At 56.8% G+C, this 25,471-nt stretch overlaps 2 protein-coding genes across 2 annotated transcripts; both read left to right on the forward strand.

Annotated features, from left to right (window-relative positions):
• Window positions 1-1,997: 1,997 nt before the first annotated feature.
• On the forward strand, window positions 1,998-12,805 carry EMC2 (ER membrane protein complex subunit 2). Its single transcript, XM_078866566.1, has 11 exons — window positions 1,998-2,094; window positions 3,237-3,350; window positions 3,845-3,909; window positions 4,727-4,812; window positions 5,338-5,395; window positions 5,699-5,784; window positions 6,562-6,621; window positions 7,172-7,253; window positions 7,928-8,038; window positions 8,567-8,671; window positions 9,355-12,805. The coding sequence occupies exons 1-11, from the start codon at window positions 2,055-2,057 to the stop codon at window positions 9,439-9,441; spliced, it is 894 nt and encodes a 297-aa protein (XP_078722692.1). The 5' UTR covers window positions 1,998-2,054; the 3' UTR covers window positions 9,442-12,805.
• Window positions 12,806-13,741: 936 nt separating this feature from the next.
• LOC144938595 (double-strand-break repair protein rad21 homolog) lies at window positions 13,742-24,510 on the forward strand. The gene is given in 17 exon segments (XM_078866567.1): window positions 13,742-13,859; window positions 13,861-13,933; window positions 14,771-14,916; window positions 15,763-15,892; window positions 16,104-16,203; window positions 16,691-16,797; window positions 17,342-17,566; window positions 18,079-18,198; window positions 19,615-19,743; window positions 20,030-20,253; window positions 20,877-21,018; window positions 21,606-21,733; window positions 21,735-21,839; window positions 22,232-22,492; window positions 22,791-22,871; window positions 23,296-23,634; window positions 24,466-24,510. Coding segments are annotated over 16 exon segments (2,238 nt in total). The 5' UTR covers window positions 13,742-13,787; the 3' UTR covers window positions 23,491-23,634; window positions 24,466-24,510.
• The last annotated feature ends 961 nt before the right edge of the window (window positions 24,511-25,471 follow it).

Here is a 25,471-nt window from a genome sequence, read left to right on the forward strand (position 1 = left end):
GAAGAGACTCGCAGAGAGGGTGGGTTGGCACGTGGGTTGGCGCACAGACGCAAGCTGAGGACAAGCTGAGCGGCAGCGCAGAGGAGGCGTGGGCAGGACGCGCCGTGCGGCCACGAGACGGGTCACGGCATGTGCGATGGTCAATGCAATAACAATAATTATACTAATAATAATTATTGTTATTATAATAATTATTAGACAGTCGATGGACGATGGAGCGATGACATCGGTTCACCTGCAGTCACTGACCAGTCGTGGATTTATCGTGGCAGGTGGTGATGATGAACCCGAGTGCAAAGCGAACGCGACGTGAGCCACGGCTCCTCTCTTCACTTATCGCTGACGATGTCTGGTGAATTAACCAAGGGGCACTTAATGCGTATCGAGAGAGAATGGCCGCAATCGGTCACTTACATAATCTCAATGTCCCAGCTCTAGGGTCCCACCAGTGATGAGTCCGATGGTTCGTAAATTCACCCATTATAGTTCTCGAGTAATCGGATAAACTCGGCGTTACCCCATTAGTGGTGAATACTCGTTGATAATCGAGTATCCCAGCTCGAGATCGACCACTCCCAAGGATGTTCGCGTGATCTGTGGCGAGGTTGGTCGCGGGGTCGCGAGTGACGCCGGGAGGAGGAGGGGGGCGGAGGAGGGGGGGGACGGGGAGGATGGGGGGAGGGGGAGGAGGACGGAGGGGAGGGGGGAAGAGGAGGGGGGGGTAAGAGGAGGGGAGAGGAGGGAAAGGGGTAGGAGGGGAGGGAGGGGGGAGGAGGGAGAGGAGGAGGGGGAGGAGGAGGGGGAGGGGGAGGAGGGGGCGGAGGGGGGAGGAGGAGGGAGAAAAGGAGGGGGGAGGAGGGGGGGAGGAGGAGGGGGAGGAGGAGGGGGAGGAGGGGGGAGGAGGAGGGGGAGAGGGGGGGGAGGAGGAGGGAAAAAAGGAGGGGGAGGAGGGAGGGGGAGGAGGAGGGGGGAGGAGGAGGGAGAGGAGGAGGGGGAGGAGGAGGGGGAGGAGGGGTAGGAGGAGGGGAAGGAGGGGGAGGAGGAGGGGGAGGAGGGGGAGGAGGAGGGGGAGGAGGAGGGAGGAAGAGGGAGAAAAGGAGGGGAAGGAGGAGGGGGGGGAGGAGGAGGGGAGGAGGAGGGGGAGGAGGAGGGGGAGGGGGAGGAGGAGGGGGAGGAGGGGGAGGAGTGAGGGAGAGGAGGAGGGGGGAGGAGGGGGAAGAGGAGGGGGAAGAGGAGGGGGAAGAGGAGGGGAGAAGAGGAGGGGGAAGAGGAGGGGGAAGAGGAGGGGGAGGGAGGAGGGGGAGGAGGGGGAGGAGGAGGGGGAGGAGGGGGGAGGAAGAGGGAGAAAAGGAGGGGAGGAGGAGGAGGGAGAAAAGGAGGGGAGGAGAGGGGGAGGAGGAGGGGGAGGGGGAGGAGGAGGGGAGGGGGAGGAGGAGGGGGAGGAGGAGGGGGAGGAGGAGAGGAGGGGAGGAGGGGGAGGAGGAGGGAGGAGGAGGCAGGAGGGGGAGGAGGGGGAGGAGGAGGGAGGAGGGGGAGGAGGAGGGGGAGGAGGAGGGGGAGGAGGAGGGGGAGGAGGGGGGAGGAGGAGGGGGAGGAGGAGGAGGGGGAGGAGAAGGAAGAGGAGGAGGAGGGGGAGGAGGAGGGGGGGAGGAGGAGGGGGAGGAGAGGGAGAGGAGGGGGAGGAGGGGGAGGATGAGGGAGAGGAGGAGGGGGAGGAGGGAGGAGGAGGAGGAGGGGGCGGAGGAGGAGGGGGAGGAGGGGGGGAGGAGGAGGGGAGGAGGAGGGGAGGAGGAGGGAGGAGAGGAGGAGGAGGGGGAGGAGGTGGGAGGGAGAGGAGGAGGGGGAGGAGGAGGGGGAGGAGGAGGAGGGGGCGGAGGAGGAGGGGGCGGAGGAGGTGGGGGAGGAGGTGGAGGGGGCGGAGGAGGTGGGGGAGGAGGAGGAGGGGGCGGAGGAGGAGGGGGAGGAGGAGGGAGGAGGGGGAGGAGGAGGGAGGGGTCTGGCGCTCTCCTACCGGCGGGGTCGAGGTGGGGGGTTGTACAGAGAGCGCGGCCACCATGTCGTCCGTGGCGGAGATGTACGATGTCACTTGGGAAGGTAAGTTCGCCTGGCCACACGACGCCTTCGGGCACCCGGGATCCCCTCAGGGGACACCCCGCGGGGGTCCTCGTGTTGTGTGGGGCTCTTAGAGTCAGAGACGGGGGGAGGAAATCTCCCCCCACTCCGCTCGCCAAGGGCCGCGAAGCCCCGGGAGGCACGGAGCCCCGAGCAGGCGCGGGCGGCAGGATGGGGCCTGGTCTGGACACCGGGTCCCGGGTCCCCGAGTCGAGGAACCAGCGACTTTCTGATTGAGATATCGGGGACGTAGGGGGTCGCGAGTCCCTGCCAATAGCCCGGCCTCACGGGGAGGCACGGCGTGGCTACACGCGGGCAGGGCCTGGCCTGGGCACGAGCGATCCACAGCCCAATTAGGGGCCTCATGGACCCTGCAGCTGCCCGGCCACCCTGGAAGCCTCGCGGTGGCCGAGGACCCGGGGCTGGGCCGCGGGGAGACGAGGCCGCTTCGGGCCCGGAGCTGCGGGGTCCCCGAGTCGGCCTCCCGGCCTGGTGTGTTTCACACAGGCCCCCCCCCCCCCCCCCGGTACAGTGACCACATTGAGTGGGCCCCGATGGGCCCTGTGGGTCCCAGATCTTCGGCTGAGGTCGCGAGGTCACGCGCAGCGGGCAGGGCGCAGCCCGAGCGGCGTGACCGAGGGGTCGGCCTCAATTGGACTCTTGAGTTGGGGAAGGATCTGGGCATCGGACACGAGCAGAGATGATTTGTATCAAACAGGGGTCCACAGACTCTGGTCACACAGTAGTAGAGAGCAGCACCCTCTCACCCGCTCTGACACGAAGAGTGATGTTAGTTGCATCAGAGTCAAAACGATCATTTTTAATTCTCAGATCTGGAATTCATCCAAATTAAGTGCGGGACCAAATTCCATGCAATGAGTTTTCAGTGTGGTCATTGGTAACTGTGACCATCCACTCGCTATATTTAAGAACCCATTTTAACCACAGGTGCATGTCGTGATTCGAACCCACGGTATGAGTTTTGCCGGCGCAATGCTCAGATCTGTGAGCCACCCAGCCAACCCAAGAGCTGCCTTCTAGAGCGTACGGCTTTAGGGTGCCGGGTGCCATCGTCCGTGATTGCTGCATGCTCCTCCCTTGACCGAATCATCGTCTCTTTGCAGAGATGAGGGACAAGCTTCGGAAATGGAGGGAGGAGAACTGTCGAAACAGTGAGCAGATCCTGGAGGTCGGAGAGGAGATCATTAATGAACATGCGTCCCGGCTTGGCGATGACAGTGAGGGCACCTCCTGAACCTGCCACTACCATCAGTCTAGCCACCACCTGATCTGACGACTCCTACCATCGATATCACTACTACTACCACATTCTATTACTACTACCGCCAATATAGCACTACTGTAATGCTAGCATGACCACCTTCTTAGCATCATCAAACTTGTTCTATCCATTGCTTGATGAAGGCTTTCCCAAACCGTCAACATCGCATGGTCCTGCGGGTAACAATCCATCTAACACGTGCACATGAGCAGATTCCATCTTTGCGGTTGATATCATTCCGGGCGTATTCCTTCATTTTAGCTACTACTAACCACCACCAGCATGGCAATAGCATAGCACTACCACCAGCATAGCACTAACACTAGTAGAGCATGACCACCAACATACATAACAATGCATGTCGGTTGGCAAGAAAGTCACGACGGATGCATCCTCCTAAGCAATGCTGCGGTAATTAACGCGTGTCCTGCGCCTCGTGTCAACCCGCAGTTTGGATCGTTTACGAGCAGGTGTGCATTGCAGCGCTGGACTGCTCACGCCTCGACCTCGCAGTCGTAAGTGCCGCCCGGCTTGTTGCACGCACAGTCACTGCTCACGCCAAGCGTGAAGCCAGACGCCACAGCTGACTGCGACCTGGTTCACGATTGTGTGCCTGTCCCACTGTAGGCCACTGTGTGTGATGCTGTGTTGTGCATCTGTGCTGCTGTAGGCCACTGTGTGTGTGCTGTGTTGAGCATCTGTGCTGCTGTAGGCCACTGTGTGTGTGCTGTGTTGTGCATCTGTGCTGCTGTAGACCACTGTGTGCTGTGCTGTGTTGTGCATCTGTGCTGCTGTAGACCACTGTGTGCTGTGCTGTGTTGTGCATCTGTGCTGCTGTAGACCACTGTGTGTGGTGCTGTGTTGTGCATCTGTGCTGCTGTAGACCACTGTGTGTGTGCTGTGTTGTGCATCTGTGCTGCTGTAGACCACTGTGTGCTGTGCTGTGTTGTGCATCTGTGCTGCTGTAGACCACTGTGTGTGGTGCTGTGTTGTGCATCTGTGCTGCTGTAGACCACTGTGTGTGGTGCTGTGTTGTGCATCTGTGCTGCTGTAGACCACTGTGTGTGGTGCTGTGTTGTGCATCTGTGCTGCTGTAGACCACTGTGTGTGGTGCTGTGTTGTGCATCTGTGCTGCTGTGTTGTGCATCTGTGCTGCTGTGTTGTGCATCTGTGCTGCTGTAGACCACTGTGTGTGATGCTGTGCTGTGCATCTGTGCTGCTGTAGACCACTGTGTGTGTGCTGTGTTGTGCATCTGTGCTGCTGTAGGCCACTGTGTGCTGTGTTCTGCATCTGTGCTGCTGTTGACCACTGTGTGCTGTGCTGTGTTACAGCACTGCCTGAAACAGCTGCGGAGGCAGTTTCCTGGCAGCCACCGTGTGAGGAGGCTTGAGGGCATGAAGTATGAGTTCCAGGAGAAGTAAGTGTTGCTCTCTCCGTGAGTCTGCTCTGATCATCATATTCAGCCACGGCCAATGCTCTGCGGCGTGAATATCTCCCCAAGCCACCACCGTCTTATCATGGCCCTGTGATGCAACAGTACATTTAGTACCTGCAGCCGAGTCAATTTCATTGCTTCAGTTCCATGGTGGACGCACCCACGGCCGAGCTCCCTTCTTGGACTGCCAACCCAGTGTTAGACTCGACCACCAGCTATCGTCCCTTCAAAGGACCTGCCCAAGCCCACGTACTCATTTTGAACAGTCAATACGACGCCTTTCACTTTGATGTCTCCTCTAATGCATTTGCTCCTTTTCCTGTCGCAGTGTCATTTCAAGAATGTAGCTCTTCATGCTTCTTTATGCACTTTTGCACCTTTGTTTAATTTTCTTTGGCAATGCCCGTGACGGATTGCTGTGCACCAAGTGTGGGTGTTGTGGCATGTGCTGCTGCTACTGCTGCTATTGCAAGGATGCTCTGTGATAATCCGTGTTTGTTTCGTGAGGTATGATGAGGCCAACAAACTCTACGACGAGATCATCCAGGAAGACGACGCTAACACGGTGAGTGAGTACGTGCGCGCGTGAGTGCATGCGGATGGACAGACGTGCAATTCGCAGGGTGCCGTGAGCTGTGCACCTCGGCACAGAACCTGCCGCTTTGGCGGTGCTGGGTACGGTCGCCGCAATATCGCGAAACTGCAGAACCTCGTATGAAAAATACGTCCGCAATTTTGGTGGTGAGAACTAAGCCTCAATGGTGGTGAGGACCAGGCCTAGGTGGCGGTGAGTATTGACCCAGTTGTTTTTGCGACGCTGGTCCATGCGTGGTGAGTGACGTGGGGACTCGTGATTCTTGTGCGGCAGGCAGCGAGAAAACGCAAGATCGCAATCCTCAAGGCCCAGGGAAAAGTGGCGGAGGCCGTCAAAGAGCTCAACGAGTACCTCAAGCTGTGAGTGAACCGGGCAGGGGGGTGCGGGACACTGGGGGGCAGGGTAGGGCAAGAGGCCCTCATGTTATTTCCACGGTGGTGCACGCAACATCTACCTCCCAGTCACAGATACGCTTGGGCACTACCACAACTGATGTGACTTCACAGCCACCAGTTGAAAAGCATTGTAATGATCACACATGGCGCATCATTCTGTGGGCATGCACAGCCCTTTTGTTAGTCCACTGCAGGATGAGTGCCTCTGGGTGCTGTGCGGGTGATCAGGGATTGACCATTCTGCTCCACACTGGTGAGTGCAGGTTGGTACAGGTGGGGATCGTAGATGCGTGAGCATAGAAGTGCAGCCGCCCACAAAAACCGTTGTAAATGGTGATCGCTCATCAGCTTCTTGCACCTCTGATTATCATGGTTGGCTAAGTACAGTGCGAAAGAAGTTCAACATCAATACATACATCTGATAAGATTGGAGGCATTCCAAGTGATTTGGTCAAAGGTGTTTATGTACAGTTCTACAAAATAAGTTTCGTTCAATCAGTTGATAGTTTGACATGTACACAAAATTGGATGCACAATCGCCACCATTCTGGTGTGGATGAGCACGTCCGACACCACGGTGTCCTAATTGGTCCACATACTCTGCTCAAGAAAAACATGCCGATTCACGATTATATTAACGATTACGCACCTCGTTAAGGTGCCTGAAATATGTCAGAAACCATTGCAGTGCCCACATGAGTCTGTGCCGCCTGTGATCCGTACTCTCGCCGGCCTTCGCAGATTCGTCGCTGACCAGGAGGCGTGGCAGGAGCTGGCAGACCTCTATGTGTCCGAGCTTGAGTGAGTCCCTTCACACACTCATTACCTGTAGGCCACTTGCAATGTGCTTGTATGTCGTAAGTTGAGACCACTGGAGCAGTTGTGGAGTTGAGACATTGGGGAGCACAGGTGGTACATCTGCCAGTCCTCTTGAGATAGTTAACCTGTAACACCGAGGTCTGCCCCATGGCCCCCTGCCAGCAAGTCTTCGACACTTTGTGGCCTTCAAGTGCACCGAGCCTGGCAGAAGCGTCATGGTAATGCAACCTCCACTAAGTTGCAAATGGTGGCTGTTGTTAGCGTGGTTGTGTGGTAATTAAGTTCAATGTCCACTCGACCAACAATTGCGAATATTTGAATCGGTTCTGGGCCTCCTGTAGGTCAACTCGGCCATAAATGAATACCTGTTGCGGTGTATAAACATCAGCACGAGAGAGGTGAAGGCAGACGGACGTAGTTGTTGGCCACCCACCCCATTCATGTGCCGTCCCGATCTATAAAGGTACTCGCTAAAAGCACTCACCCCAACAGTCCATGTAGGCTACATGGACGATCTTTGTCTTTGGTGCAGGTACAGCAAGGCGGCCTTCTGCCTGGAGGAGCTCATCCTTTTCAACCCCCACAATCACCTGTTCTGCCAGAAATATGCAGAGGTTGGTGCCCCCAGGCCTGCCCCCGTGGCCTACAAAATGCACTTGCTCACTGGCGGTTAGGCACCTTCTTATTGTTACTGCTCCCACGAACTTCACTCCTGGATTCCTCCTCCCATGTTGAGGACTTGGTCTACTGGACTGACTGTTTCGTGTCATCCTGCACACTGTGTTCAACCCCTGCACTGCAGGTCACGGGACGTTTTGCTTCTGCTTCTTCCTTCGCACTGCTCTACTTTGGAATTCTCTCCCATCGTTTCTTTTTCCAGGCTCTTATAACCTTGCTCTATTCTATAAACGTGTCGACTGTTATCGATTACAACTTTTATTGTGCTAGTGACAATTTCCATGTGTTTACCAATGAAGTACTTTGTGGTGCAATTTGCTATTTTTCAAATTGGCAACAATTGGGTTGCAATGTGTGTATCCGCAATGTTTCTTCTCTTCTTCTAATGACATCACGGGATCTGAAATGGCCACCGTGAAGTGGACGGCGGGTAGAATTTTATGGTGAAAACGTCCGCAGTATTGCCCAGGGTGTGCCTGCCAGATTTAAACCACAAACCTCTGCAGCAAATGATGAATGCGCCACCACTGGGCCGTGTCGCCGACGCGGTGGTCGGCGCAGCCATTGGCTGCTCACCTAACCCTGCTGCTTCTGCACGCGCTGCTTGCAGGTGAAGTACACGCAGGGAGGTCTGGACAACATGGAGGTGGCCAGGAAGTACTTCGCTCAGGCACTCAAGCTCAACAACATCAACATGCGCGCCCTGTTCGGCCTCTACATGGTGAGGGCAGCACTGGGAGATGCCGGGCAGCCGTGCCCACTCAGCATCTGCCATATATATGGCCGCTGTGTGCGGTCGGTTGTAGTGACAGATGTGAGCTACGCAGTGAGTAATGCTACAAGTGAGGAGTGCACTGAGACGTGGTGAGGTGAGAGCTTTGAGTTGAGATCACGTGAGCTGTGTGCTGAGACACGGTAAGATCTGAGATGAGATGTATGCTGTTTGGCAATCTGAGCAGCGCTCTTGTTTGGTGCGGTGAAATGTGAGCTGTACGTCTAGCTGTTAGCTGTGTGGTGAGATATGAAAGCTATGTGGTTTGGTGAGCTGTCAACTATACGGTGAGCTGTGTGATGTGCAGTGTGCTGTCTTAAGCTGCGTGGTTAGTAATGAGCTGTTTTAAACCGGTGTTCAACGAACTTGATGGTGAGCTGTCGGCCTTGCCGTGCAATGTGTGCCTTGTGGTGAGCTGTGACCCAGGGCGAGGGGACATTGTCTGACCCCGCGTATATCCTCCGCCACTCTCCCCAGTCCTCCGTGCATGTCGCCTCCAACCCCAAGACGAACACCAAGAACAAGAAGGACAACCTCAAGTATGCGTCGTGGGCCGCCTCGCAAATCTCCAGGGCCTACCAGGTGACACTCTCCGCAGCGCTGGGCTCAGATCAAGCGGAGATCGGCAGAGTACAGCATGGTCCATTTTTAGATGCCCCACTACTTTCTAATGACCCTGTGACTTGTCAGTGGGTGATTGAATATTGTGAAAGCAATGGCTCCCATATCTTACACAGGAACAAAGAATGAAAGCGGAAGCTTGTATCAGGAGAGAGTTAGGAGGTTGAATGAGTGGTGCTATTGGGATTGGTGGGAGATTTCGAGGCTTTGCAATCAAATCATCTTCCTCAGTTATCCATATTTCCTTGAGTATCTATATTTACCCTGTAAATTCAAATTACTGGAGGAAATGTCACGTGGATACAATACTTTGAGGTGTGTAAATTATATACCAATTATAATTGTGATAGATCATGAATTACATTTAATTTAGATACGGCCCATCTCCATTTCAGAACCTAGTTTAATTTGCAGGGTTTTTTTTGTGCTGTGATTTGTAACCTGGCTGAGACATTCAACTCTTTATACTCGAGAACCCAATTTAATCCGAGGCAGTGGTTAACACCTGGATGTAAACGCAGGATTCCAGCGGTGCTGGCTTGGCGCTCTGACTTCTGGGTTGCACGGCCCACTCCAGTTTGATGGCTGTGGTGTTGTCTCTGGTGCCGTGTCTTCACACGTTTGTGCCGTTTTGCCGCACGCAGCTTGTGGGTTCGGCACAGAAGGACGGCAAGGGCTCCGTCAAGATGGTGGAGGACATGCTGCAGTCGCTGCAGATCACACAGAGCTAGACCACCCTGGCCACACCGCCACTGCTGTCATGCGCAGACCTCTACACGTACGCACACCCACCTGTGCTCACACCTGCCTGTCGTCACACCTGTACACACACACCTCTGCACACACCGGATTTTGCACCCGCACATCTGTACACACGCACTGCCCCTGCATGCGCAGACCTGTACTCGCACGCAAGTCCTGTTAGCCAGCACGCATTAAGACCGGTGCAGCGCATGAGAGGGTGGTGTAGCGAGCAGCAGATCCAACTATATATGTCTCCCCAGTGCTGATGTTTAACTCCACACCTATTACTCATTTAAGGCTGAGTCAACCTAGTGGAGGCCCAGGACCAGTAACAGACATCATTCACCACGAATGTTAACCATGACTGGTGCACCAACAACAAATGGCATTCTCTGGCGATATCACCACAGCGCATGTGCCAGGCTAAGTGCACTATAAGGCCAGATGAAGTGTCGAAAGACCACTGGCAGAAGGCCACAGGGTAGACCCAGGTGTTATGGGTTAACTGAGATGACTGGTAGTTCCACCTCCTGTTCTCCCTGCTGCGCCAACCGTGGGCACAGTTGGCTACACACACACATCTGTATATACATTGCCTCGATGTGCACAGACCTCGATACACATCGCATGTCATCCATACACACCCATATCACACACAACTCGTGTGGCACGCACACGCCCAAGTCAAACTTCGCTACGCGCCCGTGCCATGTTGCGGAGTGGAGCCCCCTCCCGTAATGAAGACGCCTGGTCTACCCCCCCCCCCACCCCTGGCACGGAGCGGTCGCCTCCAACCCCACAGATCAATGGGGAAGGGGACCCAGGCAGCAGAAACTTGAAACGTCCCGGACTTTGTACAGGCTCGTGAGACGAGCATCGAAATTCAGAAAGTGTGGGAAGAATGATGGCGGTGATGCGGCAATAGCCGTAGCGTTACCGGGTCCACTCGCACCACCCCAGCCCTAACGGCGCCGCTGACGCCATGGGACCAGCAGCAGCACCAGCGAGAGGGAGCGAACGCCGGGACCGGAAGAACTGTCGTGAATAGTGTGTCGACTTGAGCTCCTACACCAACAGGAGCGGTGGTGGCAGGTGGCGGCGGCGGCGCTGACCCTCAGCGGAGAGCGAGTATTTATTGTTGGGGGGAGCGCAGTGCTCTTGTTTAGTATGTGTTTGACTTCTATTCTTATTAAAGAGAGGACTTCACACAATCACATCCTGCCGGGTGTAGAGTTGCAGCTGTAACTTTTAGTGTCATGTTTATTGTTGCTGTGAAGCACTCATTGAGGGTCTATGACTTCCCATCCCATCCATCTGATCCATTCCCACGCCAATCGCCCAGCTCGTTACGATGCTGCACTGATGGCTGCTTGGTAGTTGTAGCGTGGCAGGGTGCTGGGTTTAGGGTTGGCTTTCTGGATTGATGTTGGATGAGCTGGAAATATGATTGTGTTGGGTGTAGGCTGGGACTCAGGGCAGTGAGTATAGAGTTTGGATGCTACGCTGGGTATAGGTTCGGTGTTGATCCCATTGCATCTGGTAATAATTTGGGTGTACTGGGTATTGGTCTAGAAATAGTGGATTTAGTTTGACTGTTGGCTGGGTCATGGTCTTGTGATAGAGCGTATAGTGTGGGCGATATTGAGCAGTAACAAAGCATGGGTGGCATGGGCCTTGGTGTAAGGAATAAAATCAGGACCCCTGTCCAATCTCCCCCCACCCCTGTTCATAGCCATTTGTCTGAGCCCTTCAGCCTGTGGGCCCCAGGGCAATTGCACCACCTGCACTCCATAGCTACACCAATGGTGCTGGGTGTAGGTCCAAGTTGGGGCGTTGTGTCTGGATGGGTGTTTGACTTTGTCTGGGAGTTCTTTGGCAGTGGGTTTAGTTTGGGGGGTTGGTTCGCATTTGATCCTTATGGCGGTACCAAATAATACAAAGTGGCTGAGGCAATGAAATATTTTATTTCTGGGGCACTATTTTTTACAGGGGTGTACTTAACTCCGCGACTGGGGTACCAATCAATCCGAAATCAGTGCTACTCCGCGATGTCGAAACGCATCGAGAACGATTGCGCTGAAACCCTGAACGCTCGTACGCACCGTTGTGGTGCATCGTATGCAGCTCGTCGAGATGAGTCGATTGCCGCATCGCCGACCATCAACAGACTAAAAATGACTGCATCACGGACATTGTGCGAGAGCCAGGGTACTAGTGTACCGCCATGAGGTGCATTTGAGGTATTGGGCTGTTTGTTCAGTTTGGGAATCTTGGGTGGTGGGTTGAGATTGGGTGCAGTCGGGATGTTGGGCTGAGTATGTTTAGTTGGGTGTTCTCTTTTACTGCTGAGAGTGGGTATGGTGGTTGGGATGTACAGTGAGTGTTGGGTGTAGGGCAGGTGTTGCGCTTGGCTGAGGTTCGTGTTGACCCTGACTTGAGATCCTTAACACAGTCGTGACCCCAGTCGTGACCTTTATAACTGCCACCCATCGCGTTCGTGGCTGTGCAATGCTGTGGAGTTTAAGTTGATTTTAAAGACATAAGGCAGCTGCGTGTATTGCTCTGATGGCTGTGCTGTTTCACAACCGCACCCAACACGAGAATCGTGGTCCACGGCGTCTGCTACCCCCGTTTGCGGCTGTATGACCCATTCTCCACTGGCACACCTGGGCCATGCCATCGCAGGGCCCTCTCGGTATGGGTGGTTTCCACAAATTGCCAAGATGAGCTGGAACCATGCAGTAAAACTTTGACCTCATTTCAGACGTCTGGCTCGGGGTCAAGCGGAGTCACGGATGGATTTAATCATCCTCGACGTATGGGTTGGGCAGTAACCAACACGTTCATTGTATGCGATGTCAGCGGCACGGATCTGGTTCTCCAGTGGAAAAAGCTGCCATCTAATGCTGGCTCGGCACAGCCCTGACGTAATTTGGTTGTACAGTGGAAAAGAAGCGTGCAGATGTGAGGCCAAGCTGATGGGCTGTGTGACTGGTTTTACACCACAATCTGGGTAAGGCATTTTCCCTGGTGTACCCGCCAAGCCAGTTTCTGTCTCACCCAGACCCTCCTGTTTCCCCTTGTTCCTCTGACCCATGGTCTCCACATATGTGTGTCCCCCATCTCCTACTGTGTCTCTGACTCATGACCCCTTCTCTCCCTGACCCATGGCCCCTGTCCACCTGTCTCTCTACGTTCTCGTCTCTCTTCCCACGTTCCCCTGTCTCATCCCCCGAAACATTTTACCCCCGTGTCCCCTACGAGTGGCGCGCCTGTGCTTCAGCAGAATGTCGCTGTGTGCGCACACATGATTTTAACGTCGATATTTTTCAAAGAAATAAAATCAAAGAAGGTGAGAGCTGTGGGCGCCTCGCTCTGCCTCTCAGGGGAGCCACCAAGAGTGGTTCTGTGGAGTTGCAGAAATATCCATTGTGTTGTACAATATGCTACCAGCCCACTGACGAGCAGGGTGACTGGTGACCTGTACGGCGGAGAGAGGCCCTCATCCAGCAGTGGCTTGACGAGGGCTGGGCACATGCAGCAGCAGCAGCTATCTACCCATCTGCAGCCAAGAACCCGCGAGACACGGGGTCACTTGACTGCCACAGCCCAGCAGCTGTCCATGGTCCTGAATATCAATTTAATAGCAATGCCCTTTATCCAGCAAAGCCTCACCAGGTCTCAATGTTTTTCTTAATATGAGGGTCCCACATGGGGATCTTTGGCTATTTCCATAGATGTTTGGCTGTGGGAGGAAATCTATGCACCCGGAGAAAACCCACGTATTCGAGGTGACATTCAACGATCTGCACATGGATTCACGAATCTATTATTCTCCCGCCATCGCCTGGCCATGTCCAGGCCCTGGAGCTGTCCATGGTTCTGAATGTGTCGCTGTCCGTGGTGCTGGGATTAGTATCACTATCGATCACGGATATTAATCACCAAGTGAAACTGATTTCTGACTGATAACTAATGCATTCAGGTATATACCAAGCAATTATCACGAATCTCCAGTGAATACCGATTTCCAATCCAGATCTCCATTGCATGTATACGGTCGTAACTTATAAGCCACTGGTGCAGCCACCTGCAACATCAACAAGGGGCCCGTGTAGGACACCTGCTGCGGTGCTGCATGAGACGCTTGTGCTGAGTTAGTCGCAGGGCCCTGCTGCTGTGATACTGGACATCATGGTGGCGCTACGCAGACACCGTGACGCCAGAAGACACAGTGGTACCCTAAAGGAGACGCTGGGCGCGAGAGGACACGGATGATTCTCTGAGACAGCCACTGCCCCACGAGGAGACGTCGTCGTCGTGTCTTCCTGAGATGGGGGTCCCGAAGGAGCCGGCGCCGTGGCCCACAGCGCCGCCTGCTGGCCGTGCTCGCGCACTCCGCGCGGCTCCAGGCTCCAGGCTTCTCTCCGTGCGGGGTCCGGGGCCGCGGCTCGGGGCTGCGGGGCCCGAGGGAGGCGAGTGAGTGTGCGGGACCCCACGGGGGGCCGTGGGGTGGATGGAAGGCACGGGCACCCCGGGGCTCTGGAGCCCTGGGCCGGTGTCTTCATAGCCGCGTCGCGGTGCCCGTGGGGCTGAGTTGTAGCGAGGGACCCGGGGCCCGACCCCGACCCCTCTCCCTCCCTCCCTCCTGGGGCTCCGCACCAAGGTCCCAAATGTGGGACGCGGGCGGTGGTAGGAGGGAGAGTCGAGGGGCCCGGGACCAGTGCGTGTAACGGTGTCTGTGCGTGTCAGTCTGCGTGTGCCAGTATGTAACCATGTGGGTCTCTGTGACGGTGTATGTGTGGTGATGCCTCGTGTCTGTGTGCGTGCCTCATCTGTGTCCGCGCATGTGTCAATGAGTGTCACGCACGCACTGATGGTGTTGGTGGCATGCTGCTGTGTGTGCGATGCATGATGTTCTCTGCATGGTATTCTGTGCATATTGTGCCGTGCGAGGTGTGCTGCGTGTGTTGTCTGCTGTGCATGGTTTGCTGTGTGTGCCGTGCGTGGTGTGCAACGTCTGCTCTGAATGGTGTGCTATGCATGGTTGTGCTATGTCTGCTATTAATGATATGCTGTGTATGGTGTGATATTCACAGTGTGCTATGTCTGCCCCGCTTGGTGTGTTATGGTGTGCTATGTGTACTCTGCATGGTATGCTATGCATGGCGTGCTATGCGTGCTATGCATGACGTGCTGCGTATTATGTGCATGGCGTGCTATGTGTGCTATGCATGGTGTGCTGTGTGTGGCGTGCATGGCGTGCTATGCATGGCGTGCTATGTGTGCTATGCATGGCGTGCTGTGTGTGTGCAGAGATGTTCTACGCGCACTTTGTGCTGAGTAAGCGCGGGCCCCTGGCCAAGATCTGGCTCGCCGCTCACTGGGACAAGAAGCTGACCAAGGCGCACGTGTTCGAGTGCAACCTTGAGAGCAGCATCGAGAGCATCATCTCCCCCAAGGTGCGCGCGTAGCGTGTGTAGTGTGTGTGTGTAGTGTGTGTGTAGCGTGTGTGTGTAGTGTGTGTAGTGTGTAGTGTGTGTAGTGTGTGTGTAGTGTGTGTGTAGCGTGTGTGTGTAGTGTGTGTAGTGTGTAGTGTGTGTAGTGTGTGTGTGTAGTGTGTGTGTAGCGTGTGTGTGTAGTGTGTGTAGTGTGTGTGTGTAGTGTGTGTAGTGTGTGTGTGTAGTGTGTGTGTATAGTGTGTGTGTAGTGTGTGTGCGTAGTGTGTGTGTGTAGTGTGTGTAGTGTGTGTGTGTAGTGTGTGTGTAGTGTGTGTGTGTAGTGTGTGTGTAGTGTGTGTGCGTAGTGTGTGTGTGTAGTGTGTGTGTGTAGTGTGTGTTTGGATCTGTATGTGGATGCAAGCAGGGCGTGGGCTACGGGTGAGTGGGCTTGCCACCTTTCCCACGAGAGACCAGCACGAGGTCGATATCAAAACGGTCCAGCAGTCGACACAGGAGCACTGGGGCAGGTCCGGGTACAACTCAACGACAAAGACGCCAATTCCCGGACTGCGCTACGAATCCGGCAATCCGAGTTCGATGCCCGCTCACGGTCGACACCGGTGACGATTATCTGAACCGGTCCTGGGCCTCCCCTAGGTCGATCCAGCCTCAAATGAGTACATGGTGCGGTGTGTAAACATCACCACTAGAGAGACAAAGGCGACCGGGCGCGGTGCTGGCCACCCACCCCGTCGTGTGCCGTGCCGGCCTTCATAGGTGCTCGCTAACAGCACTTGCCCCAACAGTCTCTTAAGGCTACACGGGGGATCTTTGTCTTTTGTTGGTGGTGGTGGTGGCTGGCGTCAGGTGAAGATGGCGCTCCGTACCTCGGGGCACCTGTTGCTGGGCGTCGTGAGGATCTACAGCCGCAAGGCCAAGTATCTGTTGGCCGACTGCAACGAGGCCTTCCTCAAGATCAAGATGGCCTTCAGACCAGGTGCCCTCACCAGGGGTGGGGGCCTCATGTCCAGGCGGGGTCCGCTGGCGTCTACTCGGGGTCCCCTGCGGGTTCCTGGGATCACCGGGGTTTCCTGTTGTGCATTGGGGTCCGCTCAGTTCCACTGGATGTGGTGGTGCATGCTACCGATGGTGAATGATGGTGGTGGCGCGTTGGACAATGTGGTGGTGCGTGGTGGTGCGTGCCGCAGGAGTGGTCGACCTGCCGGAGGAGAACAGGGAGGCTGCCTACAACGCCATTACTCTCCCCGAGGAGTTCCACGACTTCGACCAGCCACTCCCCGACCTGGGGTAACGCATGGGGTCACAGGGTCACCGGGTCGCGGGGCTGCGGGCCGACCACAGTGAGGTGCAGGGGGCATTGAAAGGAGCAGGGTCGACCGTCCTTCCGCCTCCGTGTCTCCACCGAGCCGAGCCCAGACTTGTCGTGTGTCTCGTGTGGCATTGTTCATCGGTAACCGGTAAACATTTTCTCAGCCGGTTAATGATTCCAGAAGTCAGGAACCGGCAACCGATTCCATTGTGAGAGTATCCATGAGTCGACTGCATTGATAAACCTGCCACATTGCTTCACTACCGCGCCGGAACATGGAATCAAGCAGGCGATCTGTGGATTACAAGTCCAGTGCAGTAACCACCACTCCACGATGGAAGCTTCCCTCGCGCCCCGTATCGCGTGTCCCGTGTCCCCTGTCACGTGTCCCCCATCCCGTAGTAGCGCGTGTCCCGTGAGGTGCATCACGTGTCCCATGTCGCGCATTCCATGTCCCGTGTGCAGGGACTTGGACATCGCGCACCAGTTCACAATGAACCAGAGTCGGGCGGAGGAGATCACGATGCGCGAGGAGGTCGGCAACATCACCATCATCCAGGACGACGGTTTTGGTCTGTGACTCTCGTGTCTCTGCGTGTCTCTCTGTTTCCATACGCATGTTCTGTGTGTGCTCATAGCGCTTGTGCACACGAGTGTGCGTGTGTACACGTGTGCATGTATGGGGGCGGGATTGTAGTGGTTAGCCCGCTGCACTGCGCTATGAACCTGGCGACCCACCTTTTATTCCCGCTCAAAACTAACAACGTTGACGATACTCTGAACTGCTATTGGGCCTTTCCTACGTCGACTCAGCCTCAAGTGTCTCGTCTGCGTGTATTCACACACATGTAGTAGCATGAGCGTGCACAGGCGGTCAGCACGCCGTGCTACGAACCCCGTGAGCAGGAGTTGAACTCTGTCAGTGACTAATATCTGAACTGGTATTGGGACTTCGTTTGCTTGACTCGTAAACATCGGACCTGGGGAGACAAAGGCGGCCGGGTGTGGTGCTTGTCACGCCGCCCCTCTGGCGCGCCATGCCAGCCAACAGCACTTGCCCCGAGAGCTCGCATAGGTTTTACGGAGGACCTTTGTCTTTGTGCATGTGCCGTGCAGGAGACTTTGGAGTGGACGAGCGGGAGATGATGCGCGAGGGGGGTGCCGCCTTCGAGGTGGACATCCTGTCGGCGAGCGCGGACTTCCTGCTGGACCCCGAGCGGGGGACGGGGTCCCCGGGGCGGGGGGCCGAGCCCCCGGCGCGGGCGGAGGGGGCCCCCTCGTTCGAGGGGCCCCCCCGAGACGATTCGCTCGGGGAGGGCGGAGGCAGCGGGGGAATCCTGGGTGCGCCCCCCACCCGGAGCCAGATGCTCACTCCAGTCCCAGCCCTGCCCCGCTGCCCCCGTAGTCTGGAGAGACCCATAGACTTACTTGGAGATTCACAGGCTCACATAGTGACCCACAGACTCACTTTGTGACCCTCTCTGTTATGTAAACGTGGCTACACCGCGGTAGCGTAAAGACGCCGCTACGTTAGCCCACAGTGTGTTGATGTCGTGTGTGAACCCCTGCACTCTGACGATAACTCTCGACCCCCACACAGCCGAAAGCCCCCTTGCTGACCGCTATCACCTCACCGTTACACACAATCTCAACCCCGTCACTGGCCCCTAACCACCGGCCCAAGCGCATCCCCAAATCTGACCCTCACATAACCCCGAATAACAACCACACACACTGAGCCCTTTCTGCTGCTGGCAAATATGCAGGTGGTGGTGATGGTGATGCTGTTGCTACTGCTGCTGATGGTGATGCTGTCTTTGCTGCTGTCCGTGCTGCTGCTGTCCCTGCCGCAGACGACAATCTTCTGCGTGGGGACGGGGGTGGGATTTTCGACGACCCGCCGGCTCTCCCCGACGGGGACGTGGATCTGCCCGAGGACCCCGGCCACGAGGACATCTCGAGCGACGGATCCCGTGAGACCCCAACCATGACCCCGACCCCAACGTGACCTTGACTCAACTCCAACTTGACCTCTGATTTGACCTGACGAGTAATGTTCCCAACCTCCAATATGACCCTGACTGTGACCATGGTGCTACAATAAGCCCCACTACTCTGGCCTCGTGCTGACTCCAGCTTTGACCCTTAACCCAACCCCAAGCCTGGTTTAGGTCTCACCTCCAACAGCAAATATGACCTCAGAATGAACTCTGACCCAATCTGAACTTCACCTTGACATAGCATTTATGCAAGGTCACTAAACAGACACGTGGATAACACGTGTCTATTTCGTGTTTTACCTTTGTGTGTGTTACCTGTGTGTTCAGTTCAGTTTATTTCAAGTACCCTATGAGCCAAGCAGCTCTTGAATCGCGTTTCATCAACAAAGACAACACCGCCACTTCTCCGACAAACGCAACAAGTCAGGGAAATAAAGAAAGAAATAGGCTACAATAACAGATAAGCTACATCAAAAAATATCTAGCAGGTCATAATCGCAAAAAAAAAAAATCAAAAATTGTTTTTTCAATTAAATATAGATTATCATCAAATACAACGCTGTATCTAAAAAAAATACGAATTTAAATTTGCCATAATAATTATAATGCAGATATAGCCTTAAACACGATGGCATTATAGGGGAAAATAAAAAACCACAGCATCCATAAAAAAACGTAGTATAAACAAAACACGCAAAAAGTGGTTGCTCACAGGCAAATCATATTTCTACCGCGTCTAACTCTGCGTGCATTGGCAGCTAGGCAGGGATATACTTGAAAGTAGTGGAGTGACGGCAATGACTGCAGACCAAGTTTTGTGGCAATATGGTTCCAGAGACTAGAGGCAGCCACCGAAAGCACTCGTTCAACTGTGTGTGTTACCTGTGGTTATTGTGTGGTTGTTGTGTGTTTAGTCTTACGGAGTACGTCCAACAATCTGCTGATTGTCCCCAGAATCAGGACCGTCCTGGCCGAACGGCGTTTGACCATAGCCGGACCGATCATCGGGAACTTTCTCCCACTCCACGATCACCCAGCCAGCCCGCCGGCCACCCGGCCCCCCGGCCGTCCAGGGTGCCCCTTGAGGGACTTTGAGCTCCGCGCCTCCGAGTTCTCGGTCCAACATTGCGTCCAATTCCAGGAATATGTGCGCATTACAATTCGTGTGTGTTACTATTCTTAGTCATTATTGTAGTTGTTGTGTTTTAAGTTGTAGTGTTGTGTATTTAGTTGTAGTGTAAAGAGTGTGCTTTACTTGTGGTGGTGGTGGTTGTGAATTGAGATGTTGTGTGTGTTTAGTTGTGGTGGTGGTGGTTGTGAATTGAGATGTTGTGTGTGTTTAGTTGTGGTGGTGGTGGTGGTGGTGGTGGTGGTTGTGGTTGTGTCCAGCCGGCGGGCCCCCTGACAGTCCGGGTTCCATGGGGGACGTGGAGCCTCTGCTGCCGGTCGCCGCTCAGCAAACGGCGCTGGATGCGAGCGAGACGGACGCCTTCGCCCTGGAGCCCATCGACGTGACGGGTGACGGTGCTCACCCCTACAGCCTTACCCCGACACACAGCCTGCTACACAGCCCGACACGCAGCCCGACACACAGCCCGACACACATTCTGCCACGCAGCCCGACACACATCCCGATGAGTCTTTACGCCCGTTCTCCCCATGTCTCCGTGTCACCGTGTCCCTTTGTCCTCACATGCCCCTATAACTACATCTCCGCATGTCCACGCCCCCCCCCACAAACCCACGTGCTCACACCTCTGTCTCCGCGCGTCTCTCCGCGTCCCCACGGCAAGCGCGTGCGCAGTGAACGTGACGAAGGCGAAGCGCAAGAGGAAGCTGATCGTGGACAGCGTGAAGGAGCTGGACAGCAAGACAATCCGCGCGCAGCTCAGCGACTACTCGGACATCGTGACGTCGCTGGACCTCGCACCGCCCACCAAGAAGCTGATGCTGTGGAAGGAGACGGGCGGTGTGGACAAGCTGTACTCGCTGCCCGCACAGCCACTCTGGAGCAGCCGCCTCCTGCGGGTGCTGTGCTGGGGAGGGGGGGGGGCAGAGGTCACACGGTCAGATAGAAGACCCCCCAATGGTTACGGTTAGAGATTGGGTTAGGATTAGATACGGGGTCAGGGGCTAGACACTTAAGTTTCATCTGGTTACATAGGTTATTAGGGCTAGGATTGCAAGATCGATTGTGGATGAACGACCATCACAACAATGAGCAGAGCGTTGGGTGGCTAAAACGCGGAAAGTTGGCGCACTGGGGAGCGCAGGTGGTACATCTGCCAGTAATCTCAGTCAGTCAACCCATAGCACCTGGATCTGTCCTGTGACCTGCAAGCAAGCCTTGCACACTTCCCGTGGCCTCAGGGTTTGCTTCGCCTGGCGCAATTTCCAAGGTGATGTCACAGTCATTTAGTGTATGTGGCCGGAATGGTAGCGGTTACCTCACTGCGCTACAAGCCCGGCGACCCGAGTTCGATTCCTGCTCACGGCCGTCACCAGTAAAGTGACCTTGGCCCTTCCCTAGGTCACCACCGCCGGGAAGCACAAAGGCTGCCGGGTGTGATTCTGGCCACCCACCCCCTCAGCACTTGCCCCAACGGTGTGTTCATACTACATGGGTGACCTTTGGCTCTGTGCGCACACAGCTGTTCACGCGCTGCCTGGTCCCCGTGGTCCCCGAGGAGCTACGCCGGCGGCAGTGGAAGGGGGGGGAGGCGGACAGCCTCCACGACTTTCTGCGCGAGTGCGACCTGCCCGATGTGCCGGCCCCCGACAAGCCTCACACGGGTCGGCCACACCGCCACCGTCACACAGCCACAGCGTGACATTGCCCCCACCGCACCACCACACCGTCACACCGTCACACCGCCACCACGACACCACCACAGCGTCACACTGCCACACTGCCATCACCACACCGCCACCACGACACCACCACAGCGTCACACCGCCACAGCGTCACACTGCCACCACCGCACCACCACTCCGCCACCTGTCACACCGCCACAGTACCACATACACCACCACTTCAGTCACACAGCAACACCATGCCAGCCACACACGGGTAGGGCACCCCAATTCAGCCACCCCACAGATGGGACCCACGCACCAAAATGGCCACATCACATACGGGTACCCTATCCAGCACCACACATGGCCACGGCACACCACGGCATCCACACAACGCCAATTTCACCGCTGCAACCCCACCACCGCTCCAGTCCCGCCATGCCTCCAAATGAGCCGTACCATTCCTCCACGTCATCCTCACCACTGCTTCTCCATTTCAGCGCCGCCCCTTCAGGCCCAGCATTGACTCCTCTCTCCGTAACGCCCCCGCGCCCCCTCCCCCCCTCCCCCCGTCGCGCTCTCAGTCCAGGCCGCAGCGGACGGGGCGACTCTGCCTCGCGAGGAGCCGCCCCCCCCGAGGGATGGGGATCCCCCGCTTGGGGATGGTGCCCCCCCTCCAGGAGATGCCCCCCCAACGGAGGCGGACGGGGCCCCCCCCCCCAACGGAGGCGGCCCCCGGGGAGGCGGCCCCCGGGGAGGCGGCCCCCGGGGAGGCGGCCCCGGACGAGCCTTCGGCGCGTGGCGGGGCCCCGTCGCAGGTGAGGAGGCTGGGTGGGTGGCGGAGAGCGTCGCTTTACGGACGCGGGTTCACGACAGCAGAGGCGCGCGCGTGGGCGTCCGCGAGGTGCCGTGCCGTGGCTTCACAAAAACAAAGCAGTGGAGAATTCACGTGGACTCCACCTGTTCCATCTTCATGGGATCAAGCGTTTCCCTCTCGCACGCGTGGGGTTTCTCCGGGTGGTCTGGTTTCCTCCCACGACCGCAGAGCTTGGCCAATGTTTGGTCGCGCCAGCTCCTCACCACCGCCTGCTGTGATACTTGCTTAGTGTAAATACAGTGGTGACGATGGTGATGATGATCGGTGGTGACGATGGTGATGATAGATGGTGGTGATGATGGTGGTGGTGGTGACCTCGCTCCACATCCGCAGCTGCCCACAGAGACCGTGATCGATGCGGGGGAGGGGCAGGGGGAGGCGCCACCACCAGGCGCGGTGGCCCCCCTCGAGGTCCCACCGCTGGATGAGGCGACGTCGGTGGCGGCCGAGGGAGCAACGGCCGCCCCCCCACCGCCGGCCCCCGGCGAGTCCGGCGATGCAGCTGCGGCTCCAGAGGAGGCGGCGGGGCCCCCCGCGGAGGGGGCTCAGGAGGAGGAGCGCAAGGAGAAGGTCCAGGAGGAGGAGGAAGAGGAGGTGAGTTACGTGGGGTCTGGGTGTGCGAGGGGGTGAGGGGGTGATGAGTCCTGTACGCCACGTGCTCCTCCGCATGCTCCCCTACGCGCTCCGCGCCGTGCTCCCCTGCGTTCTTGTGCGTGCTCCCCCCGTGTGCCCCCCCCGTGTGCTCCCCCCCCCGTGTGCCCCCCCCCGTGTGCTCCCCCCGTGTGCCCCCCCCGTGTGCTCCCCCCCCCGTGTGCCCCCCCCCGTGTGCTCCCCCCGTGTGCTCCCGCCGTGTGCTCCCCCCCCCCCCCCGTGCGCTCCTCTGTGTGCTCAGGAGCTCCTGGGAGCTGAGACCCAGGAGCAGGAGGAGAAGAGGCTCAACAAAAGGACCCAGCAGCTCCTCTACACCCTGCAGGTGCGTGGCCATAGGCAGCGGGAACGGAGGGGGGGGGGGGGGTCAGGGTGCAGGAGGGTGGGGGTACGGGCGGAGGTAAGGATGAGGTTTGGATTCTGAATTTAAGGACGAACTCCGATGGGGTTTTTTTGCGGACGTTTGAACCGTTTGAACCATTGTGGGGAAGTTACCGAAATGAGCGCCATTTAAGTGGGGTCACTTCCCTTTTCTGATCGATGCGAAATAGAGGAATCAGATTGGTTGGCGTTTTCACATCCACGCCCAATTCATGGATTAATCGATAAAAACCGGGAGCACGTTAGGAGCGGGGGGGGGCAGAGGGGCAGGATGGCAGGGGGACGAGGAGGATGTCTACGGGCGTGTTCCCGTCTCGCTGGCAGCGCTGGCAACGTTGCCCTTTCCTCCTCCTGCTGCTCCTCCGCAGCGAGCGATGGCGAGGTCCGGCGCCGCCTCGGTGCAGCTGCTGGAGCTTTGCGGCCACGGCTCGCGCAAGCAGGCGGCCACGCGCTTCTACAGCCTGCTCGTGCTCAAGAAGCAGCAGGCCGTGCAGCTGCAGCAGGGCTGTCCCTTCGGGGACATCGCCGTCTCGCCGGGGCCCAACTTCCACCTCGTCATCTAAGCCAGGGCCCCCAGGGGCCCCGGTGACGTGGGTTCTGTCTCGCTCGGCATGGAGGGCCCGCTGTGTGGCCACGCCGTGGGGACGCTGGGACGCGTAGGCAATGCTCTGGGCTCGTCGAGGAGGCTCCTGGCGTAGGGTGACGAGGTGATGGAGGGGTGGGGTGATGAGGTGATGGAGGGGTGGGGTGATGAGGTGATGGAGGGGTGGGGTGATGAGGTGATGGAGGAGTGGGGTGATGAGGTGATGGAGGGGTGGGGTGATGAGGTGATGGAGGGGTGGGGTGATGAGGTGATGGAGGAGTGGGGTGACGAGGTGATGGAGGGGTGGGGTGACGAGGTGATGGAGGGGTGGGGTGATGAGGTGATGGAGGGGTGGGGTGATGAGGTGATGGAGGGGTGGGGTGACGAGGTGATGGAGGGGTGGGGTGATGAGGTGATGGAGGGGTGGGGTGACGAGGTGATAGAGGGGTGGGATGACGAGGTGATGGAGGGGTGGGGTGACGAGGTGATAGAGGGGTGGGGTGACGAGGTGATGGAGGGGTGGGGTGATGAGGTGATGGAGGGGTGGGGTGATGAGGTGATGGAGGGGTGGGGTGACGAGGTGATGGAGGGGTGGGGTGATGAGGTGATGGAGGGGTGGGGTGACGAGGTGATAGAGGGGTGGGGTGACGAGGTGATGGAGGGGTGATGAGGTGATGGAGGGGTGGGGTGACGAGGTGATGGAGGGGTGGGGTGATGAGGTGATGGAGATGTGAGTGGACCTGTAATAGGAGGTACAGGAGGTGTGTGATGAAGGGTGGAGTGATTCATGAAGATGTAAAGGAGCGTGGCAAGCAGCACCACTCACCTCATCTCACCTCCTCACACCAGTGGCTGAGAGCTCGCGGTGTTTTTGTGTAAAGATTTTACGAGAAGTTATTTTTTTAAACAATTCTCATGATTAATACTCCCCCATGTTCCCACATGTGCCGTTTAGGGTTCAACATTTTTACATTGTAGATTTAACTCTCGCAAGACGACCAGAGCAGGGGCGCGGGGAGCAGAGGGGATTCACGTGGAGGCCTCGTGTTGTCTGGGTGAGGTAAGGGTGAGGTAAGGGTCAGGTCTCGATGGGGCCTCTTGCTGTTTGAGTGATATACCGGTGAGGCACTGGCGAGGAGACCCCGCGTCCTCTGCTCTGATCGTTGGTGTCGTCGGTGCCGTCGCTGTCATCGTTGCGAGGTCACGTTTGTGGTAACGGGGGTCGCCGTCTATGTCCGTGGATGTGTGTGTGTTTACATGTGTGTACGTGCATGTGTGTGTGTGTACATGTGGTACGTGCATGTGTACGTCCGTCTACGTGTGTATAGTTAGTGCAACGGTTGTCGCTCTGCAGTTCGAACCCGGCAACCCGAGTGTGACCATTATCTAAACCGGTCCTGGGCCTCCCTTAGGTCGACTCAACCTCAAAGTGGTTCCTGGTGTGGTGCGTAAACATCAACATTGAGTTGGCCAGGTGTGGTGCTGACCACCCACCCCCTCGTGTGCCGTGCCGGTCTTCGTAGGTGCTCGCTAACAGCACTTGCCCTAACGGTGCGTTAGAGGCTATGCGGGGGGTGTTTGTATTTATACTGCTCGTCTTTACCTGCGTGCGTCTGTGTATTTATACCAAGACTGCCATAGGCCCTGCCCCCCCCTCTATCGCTAGCCCCACCCACTGCCCAGGCCACGCCCACTCCTCTTCTGACCACGCCCACTCCTCTTCTGACCACGCCCACCACTCAGGGAGCTCGGCCCATTGGCTGCTTCACGAGTCGGGCAAATGCGGTCCTGGCCACACCTGGAGGTTTGGTAGCTATAATCTCTCTACCTGTGTGTGTGTGTCCGTGTTTCTTAGGTGCTTACTGAAAGCACTTGTCGCAATAGTCTATGCGCGTGTCTGTGTGTGTCTCACTTTATAGGCGTGAGCAGCAGTCAAGAGGCTCGGAGAATGTGAAGGTCAG

The sequence above is a fragment of the Lampetra fluviatilis genome, chromosome 22 (genome assembly GCF_964198595.1).
Source record: "Lampetra fluviatilis chromosome 22, kcLamFluv1.1, whole genome shotgun sequence".
In the NCBI taxonomy this organism is placed as follows: Eukaryota; Metazoa; Chordata; class Hyperoartia; order Petromyzontiformes; family Petromyzontidae; genus Lampetra; species Lampetra fluviatilis.

Coding starts and splice junctions, on each gene's coding strand:
- EMC2 (XM_078866566.1), top strand. CDS start 2,055: ATGTCGTCCGTGGCGGAGATGTACGATGTCACTTGGGAAG. Junction 5,396..5,698: donor AGGAAGACGACGCTAACACG/GTGAGTGAGTAC, acceptor CTTGTGCGGCAG/GCAGCGAGAAAACGCAAGAT. Junction 5,785..6,561: donor CTCAACGAGTACCTCAAGCT/GTGAGTGAACCG, acceptor CGGCCTTCGCAG/ATTCGTCGCTGACCAGGAGG.